At 49.1% G+C, this 8,132-nt stretch overlaps 1 protein-coding gene across 1 annotated transcript; it reads left to right on the plus strand.

The window, feature by feature from the left end:
- Positions 1 to 5,584: 5,584 nt before the first annotated feature.
- On the plus strand, positions 5,585 to 6,702 carry GPR87 (G protein-coupled receptor 87; the record flags this gene model as incomplete). The annotated part of the gene is made up of 1 exon (XM_033516879.1): positions 5,585 to 6,702. A coding segment is annotated over one exon (1,092 nt), but the record flags the coding sequence as incomplete, so codon positions are not given.
- Positions 6,703 to 8,132: the final 1,430 nt, after the last annotated feature.

Consider the following 8,132-nt stretch of genomic DNA (forward strand, 5'->3'; position numbering starts at 1 on the left):
TAGAAAGAAGCAAAGGAAACATTCCAGAGTTCCTTTCCTCCTTGCTAATTAGAGGCTGCCTTACTGAGAAAACATTCATTATCCCAGCCCTGCCAACCACTGTGTTGAGCTCTCTTTTTTTTTTTTATCCCCCCAAAAAAGTGGAAAAACCCGGCCAGCAATTGCAACCCGGCTTCTCTTGCACCGAGAGCAGCTGCTCCCCCGCTGCCCAGGCCACAGCAGTGCTGTTGGCACCTCTCGGCCTCTCATGTAAAACCCACTGCAGCCCCCCGGAGCTGTGCAGCTGCACTTGGCACGACACTCCAACCCCACCTCGTGTGAGCCCAGCACACAGCACCACAGCCCAGCACAGCTGAGCACTCTCACACAACCACTGCAGGCAGCTCTGCCTTTGGCCGTGCACACTGCATGTCCTGGTCATTAGTGCAGCAAGGCGGGAACCAGCAGCATCACCCAGGAACTATGGTGCTTATGCAAGGGGAAAGGGAATTAATGCAGCTTTAGGTTCTGCAAATAACCTTAAAAACCGTCTTGCTGCAACAATTAACAGCAGTTACTAGATCTTGCAAATGCTGCACAGAAAATCCAATTCAAAGTAGGTAATATAATCTGTGAGCATTTAGCAAGGAGCAGTCCAAAAGACAGGAAAAAAAAAAAGAACTTGACAGCTCAAACAAATCTCCTGTCAGCTATCTCACACAGGGGATCATTAGAGTTCATAAAAATTCACCTGAAATGAGAAAAAAATTAATGGCTACATTTGGACAAAATATTCCAAAAGTGGCTTTGGGAAAGTTAGATTTGTGCTAGTACTTTTATTATGTCCTTTTAAAGTGAGGAAATCCTGTAATCCTAAGGGCATATTCCCCCAAAATGAGAATTTTGCACGCTAGATGGAATTATCAAATGCTTACTGCAGGGCTTTGCTGCGCGGGTTGTTTGTACAGCCGTAGTACCAGGTACAGGTGCAGGCAGGCTGTGAGGTTTCAGCTCAGGGAGAGGCTGGGCACACTTTGGGGCTGTCCTGATGCCAGGGACACCGGGGCCGGGCACTGCCGGCTGTCCCGGGGTGCCGGGGGAGAGCAGCCCGTGCTGTCGGTGCCCGTGCGGCTCCTGCGGTCACAGGTGACTTTCCCCTCGGGCACAGGAGCCTGGGGACAGCGGGCACTGCCAGCAGCAGCTGCTGCCAGCAGCGTGTCCCAGCACAGAGCCGAGGCAGGGATGCTCCGTGTGCATCCCAGCGAGGATGTCAGCGCAGGTCACCGCTGCCCTTCCCGGCTCTCCTGAGGACACACGGACAGGACAGGGACAGGGACAGGACGGAGCCCTGGGGACAGCAGCCGAAGGCAGAGGGAAGCCGGCAGCACAGCAGCTTCCCCGAGCAGAACTCTGCCCCGAAACACGTGAGAGGAGAGCGGGGCTGGAAGGGGGGAAGTTCAAGGAGGAACCTGAAAACGCAGAAGGAGTTTTGTGCCAGATGCTGGAGCGGACGAGCAGATTTCTGAGCAGGTTCCCATTTCTGGCCGGGACTGAGAAGACGGGCACCATAAGCCACAGCTGGGGACGGTTCTACCCCAGCCCTTCCCTGCAGCCTCTCTGCAGCGTGTTTGGCCCCCGGAGCCGGGAGCTGGCCCCACGGCCAGGCCAGGGCTGCTCTCCCCTCTGCCCGCTGCAGGGAGGGACCCCTGGCTGCCTCTGACCCCCCGTGCTCAGCCAGAGCAGGGGGCACAGCCGGCTCCAGCACTGCTCAGGGACCCCAGGAGCTCCCACCCCACCAGGGCAGGGCCACACCAGGATGTGCTGGCTACAAACACACCTGAGCCACTCGAGTGTGCGAAGCACAAGACAGCAGAAGGGTAGCTCGCTGATGTAGGCAGCAATTCAAACAGGAATTTCAGGTTATTCCACGGTGCATTACCAGCACATTAACATATTACTTCACCAAAAGGTAGATGGACCATTTTTGACAGAAGCCTGCAAGGAAGTGAAAGGTGGCAGTGCCCTGGCTACTGGCACCAGACCTGTAGTGAACGAGAGACAACACAAAAATAAAGAGATGCAGGCAGGGAAAACCAGAAGATGGAGGCTTGCTCAGGGAGCAGGCTCAGGGGACACGGGATAGGAGTGGGGTGACACAGGCTCCATGGCTGCCTGCAGCTGCTTCATGCTCTTACCCTGCACCAATGCTTCTTCCCTCTAAATCTTTACAAACAGCTCCGTGATTTGGTTCTGATGGGCAACAGAAAAGAACAATCAGCATTGCAGCCAGCCTACAGCAAGTTTACTGTCTGCCTTACGTGTCTATTGCTACATTAACTCTGTCATTTACCCAACATTATGGTGACAAATGCAGAGGGACTGGCAACAAGGCAGACATCAACAAGTTATGGGCTCAAATAAAAACTTAAGACTCTGCAGCCCCATGACCTAGAGTAGCTGGTCTAGGTCACAAAAGAGAGTTTTCTAATTCTAAAAATTTTAAATAAGATGAAAAAATATTAGATTTGAGGATATACAATTTCTTTAAACAGGAAGGCAACTTAAAGCCTTAGTCACTAGAAAAACTCTGCAGTCATTCCCTACCCACCTGACACTGAAGGCTGCCATGCAGCCTGTTATTTCATTTCTTCTCTGAGGTTACATCAGTCATGCACATAAACCAGCCTGTCCACATCAGCAGCAAGGGATTATCTCACCAACCATGGACAAAACACAGAAGCTACAAGAAGTAAAAAGTATTCTGGTTTACAAAGCTGCCTGGATAAGGCATCTTCAAAGACTCCCAAGCAGAATGTGTTTGTATGTGAGACTGAGACAGCAGTTTAGGGTGAAATGGATGAGGAAAGTGACCTGGTAACTGGACAAGAGAGGGTTATAGCACAAAAATACTGTATTCAGACAAGTGAGAAATCCACAACTAGAGTATACAGTCAGTGAGCATTTACAAAATACCCAGGAATACTCTTTAAAGAGAACACGGTCTTTATTTCCTGTGCAATAAAACACATGAAAAAGAGTGAATTCTCCATATAATATTTTTCCTACTCCTGGAGCCTGCAATATAGCAGGCTTTGTCAGAAAGAATGAAACTACTGAGTACAGACACCTCAGCTCTACACTTGATCACCTACCCCAGTGTGTAAATAATGAAGCCACACTGCTCTCAGTACTCTGCCCACCACAGCACCTTTGGTAGGAAACTCTGGAAACACCTTTGGGGCTCTGAGTCTGAGCAGGAGCATGGCTGTGCACCTCACCTTCCATCCCACAGCAGCTCTGTGCAGCAGGACCATCACAGCAGCACTGCCCTGCACGTCTGCCCAGACCTGTTTGGTGAAGCCTTTAAAGCTTTGAGCTACAGCAGCACCAAGGAGAGCCTTTGGTGTGTAAGGAGGGCACACAGTGGCAGGTGTTGCCTCTCTCCTCCACCCTGCACTCACCAGAGCCTTGCTGAGGTCAGGAGTGCTGGCAGGGCACACAGCCCGAAGCTCAGCTGGCACAGGTTACGCTGGTGAAGAATTTGCTGCTGTTTTCTGAGATCATTTTGGAACCTATTTTGACATTAAAAGCATCAGGAACAAGAAGACACAGAGACATCCATGCCAAGGCTTGGTCCCAGTTGCACAGCAGCACACAGCTCCCAGGGCAGCTTCCCAGAGGTCTGGATGTCCCTGGGCAATCCCAGGGTGTCTGTCACACCTTCACGGAGCAGGGGACACAAGTGGCATGGCTGGGACTGTGCAGTGCAGCACGTGTGCTGTCCCCTCCACACAGATCCATCCCCAGCCCCACCGGGTCCTGCAGCATTCCCAGGGCACAGCAGAGGACACAGGAGCCACCTCTTGCTCTGCCTCAAATCCCAGACCACACATCCAGTACCTCACTGACTTCTCTGGACTGAGGCTTTAGTAGAGCACTTCAGAAGAGCCTGAGAACGAGGAGTTTTCCAGGGGCCAGGAATTATGCAGACTTAAAAGAAACTCTGAAAAGCAGGGAAATAAGCACCTTATTTACATAAGGAGTTAGATATGCATCTTTTCATAAAATCATGAACTCTTTTGATCTCTGTGCCTCCTGGGCAGAAAAGAGAGCTGCAGATCCTCAACAGCAGCAAAGCATGATGGATTATTGCTGCTCAGACCCACTGAAAACAAAATACCTACAACACCTTTGGCAGTCTTTTTACTGTCAGAGCAAACAGGGCCAGCCAAGAAGCCAGACTGATAAAAAGGTTAAAATATCCAAATTAAAGTTTTGACTGATGCTTTCACACACCATTACTTGCTTTGGTGCCATCTAGTGCCACACAGCACTGTTCCTACATGGACATGACAGCTAAACCAGGTTCTGATCTGCAAAACAGCTGCAGGAGCTCCATCCTCTCTTCATCTCCATGACAGCAGCCAGGTCTAGTGGAATTGCTGAGATCAGAACCATTTAGCCAGTTTTCCTATCAAAACATTCAAAAAATGAATCCCAGAAAAGCATATTGATAGAGGAAAGAACAATTTGGAGCACAGCCTTAAAACTGGTATTGGCAAAATCCCTCTTAACATTGTCCCACATCACGATGCCATCGTGGCATAAATGAGTTTCTGCAGGTTTCAGTGTTCCTTGTGTGCCAGTTTCTATAGAAAAGGAACAGGAACTTGCCATTTCCACCATTTCCACCCCGGTGGGGGGGATACACTATGAAGTTATACACAAGTATCATAATTCCTGATTAAACATTTTTACTCCAGGAAGTGAGTGATGATTTAAAAAAAAAAATAAAAAATCCACTCATGGTCATCCATCACTGAAATGAGCAAGAAAAGAGCAATGAAGACCTGACAACAGAAGCACAGTGCAGTACCCAGCCCTCAGCCAGCCCTTCGCTGGGAATTCCAGCAGAAGCTCCTTTCACAAAGCTCCTCTCCAGGCAGGGAACACAAAGGTTGGCTCTCCTGTTTTGCTTTGGTTTTAATTTGGATTTTTTTTACCAGAACATCATCCTGGCGTAGGCCCTGCTGCATCCCAGACCCACAGCAGCCAGTGGGACTCCTGAAGAGCATTTCAGCTGAAAACCTACAGCAGTGCAAAGGATGGGGTACAATTTGTCCTATGGAAAACTGCCAGGTAAAATAGCAATGTAAATATAAGTGATTGATAAGTGTTTATTTTATTACTGTCAGTTCCTACCAACATTTGAAAGAAATTAGTCATTCCAGCATGGGCTGTCTGAGCAGAGCCCAGCGCTGCCCCACAGCCAGCCTGGTTTGCCTCACCAGCCAAGGTCAGAGCATAAACAACATGAAACAAAATGTACTGTCATTTTATGGCAGCGTTTATAAGTTTTTCACAAACATTTACATAGGAAATCTTAAAATCCCCCAGAGACTGTGATTTTTAAATACATTTAAGTAAACTAAGTTTAAATGAGCGCTCTGATAGGCCTGAGGAGTCTCTCCAGAGCCCTGTCTCATGACAAACATCTCAGCTCACAAGTCACATTCTGTCAAGAATGCAGGAGCTGACGACCTGCACTTGTGATTTATGGTTCCCCCGAACAGCCTCAGACTGCCCAGAGAGAGGACAGCTCTAAACTGGCCCCGTTTGTAAAACACCAGAAAGCTTTAACCTGTTGTTTTCCCTCATTCCCACAGACAATCACCTCAGCCCAGACAACAGCAGCTCGCCCAACGCCAGCTCCCTGGGGCGCTCTGCGCGTGACGAGTTCACCACCATCGTCCTGCCCGTGCTCTACCTCGTCATCTTCCTGGCCAGCCTCCTGCTGAACGGCCTGGCAGTGTGGATCTTCTTCCACATCAGAAACAAAACCAGCTTCATATTTTACCTCAAGAACATTGTGGTTGCAGACCTGCTCATGACGCTGACGTTCCCGTTCAAGATCATCCAGGACTCGCGGCTGGGGCCGTGGCACTTCAACTCCTTCCTGTGCCGCTACACCACGGTGCTGTTCTACGCCAACATGTACACCACCATCGTCTTCCTGGGGCTCATCAGCATCGACCGCTACCTGAAGGTGGTGAAGCCCTTTGGAGACTCCAGGATGTACAGCATCACCTTCACCAAGATCCTGTCGGCCTGCGTGTGGGTGGTGATGGCGTTCCTGGCGCTGCCAAACCTGATCCTCACCAACGGCTACCCCACCAGGAGAAACGTCGACGACTGCCTGAAGCTCAAGTCTCCCCTGGGAGTCAAGTGGCACTCGGCTGTCGTCTACATCAACACCTGCACGTTCGTGGTGGTGCTGGTGGTGCTCATAGGGTGTTACATTGCCATCTCCAGGTACATCTATAAATCCAGCAAACAGTTCATCAGCTCGTCCAGCCGAAAGCGGAAGCACAACCAGAGTATAAGGGTTGTCGTGGCCGTGTTTTTCACCTGCTTTCTGCCCTACCATTTGTGTCGAATACCCTTTACTTTTAGTCATCTGGACAAAATTTTAGATGACTCTGCACATAAAATCTTATATTATTGTAAGGAAATGACACTGTTCCTGTCCGCATGCAACGTCTGTCTGGATCCAATCATTTATTTTTTCATGTGTCGATCGTTCTCACGAAGGCTGTTCAGGAAATCCAACATGAGAACCAGGAGTGAGAGCATCAGGTCCCTCCAGAGCGTCAGGAGGTCGGAGGTGCGCATCTACCACGAGTACACTGACGTCTGAGGGCACCTGCAGAGACTCTGCTGGCTGCTGAGAGTGCTTGTATATCGTGTAAATAAAATGTCTCTGTAATTACCTGACCATGGAGGCTCATTAAGGGTCGTGCAGTTGTGTTCAGCTTTTCTGTGTCAGCTCACCAACGTGCACCTCACATCCCATCCCCGCGGGACCCGGCTCGCTCCGCGGGGCTCTCCTGGTAGCTAGGGAGCTTGGCTGGCTGGCTCAGAAACCAACTCAAACACCATCTCACCCCGTGCTTCCACTGAATCCTCTCGAGCCAGTGATGCTCACGTGGATCGGTTTGTCCTGGACTCACTGGGGATCGGATCAGATTTGTTTCGAGCAAAAGCTGCTCGGACAGAAGAGAAGCAAGCCAGTGAAGGTGGGCTGGCAGGAGCTGGCAGGTGCCCTGGGCAGCTGTGCTCCCAGCCAGCCCGGGATGCAGTGCAGCTGCACAAGCAGGAGATGGCAACAGTCCATCAGCCAGTGCCTTACACACAGGACTTTCCCTTTAAAACACAAAAAAAAGGGTTTGACAACAAAACCCTGAAAATGCAGCACTCAAATAACACAATTAAGTTCTGCATGAGAACATCTTTCATGAAGTTTTCCACTGAAAGATAGGTTTCTTTCTTCTCTATTTTTTTTTAACACTATTGGTTTAGGTTTCGATTTTGGTTTATAAATAATTAAGAAGTTGAAATGTAAGTATGATAATATTTGGATTAATGCAAGTATTATGAAACCATTTATATGATCAGGGGAGAACATTTCTGGAAAGACAGTATACTTTGGGTGTTTATCCTACTTTAAATAAAAATACTTCAAATGGCTAAAATGCCACAGATAAACCCTCTTTCCCAATCATCTCTGTAGAAAAGTGTTCACACACACCAGACAAGTTCTGGGACCAAATCTGCCATCTTGCACCCAAAGCAGTCCATGCACATACAAAAGCATATTAAGAAAACCATTCTAAAGACTGGGTTGTGTAGTTTAAATTCTCACAAGCACCAAATTAAATAGAATGAAAGTATTCAGGACTGGAAGATCAGTTCTGTGTGCAGACATTCCTAACCAAACACTGTCCTCTTAGGTCTTATATGGTTAAAGCACATCAAGACTGAGTGCTTCTGGTTTCCCTTTTATAAGTGTAAATCACCAAGGGTTTATGGCTTGTTAAACTGTGCCTGATATTAAATTGCCATGTTAAATTCACAGTGATCTTTTCCCAGGTGGAGAGTGGATTTCCCACACAAGCCCACCAAAGAGCCCCTCCAGGGGCAATATTCCTGTTGGTCCCCAGCCAGAGGACCCTGAAGGCAGGAGAGGAGACAGCAGACCAGGCTCTGGGAATGGTCCTGGCACAGGGTGGAGCAGACCAGGCTCTGGGAATGGTCCTGGCACAGGCTGGAGCAGACCAGGCTCTGGGAATGGTCCTGGCACAGGGTGGATCAGA

The sequence above is a fragment of the Parus major genome, chromosome 9, assembly GCF_001522545.3.
Source record: "Parus major isolate Abel chromosome 9, Parus_major1.1, whole genome shotgun sequence".
NCBI lineage: Eukaryota > Metazoa > Chordata > Aves > Passeriformes > Paridae > Parus > Parus major.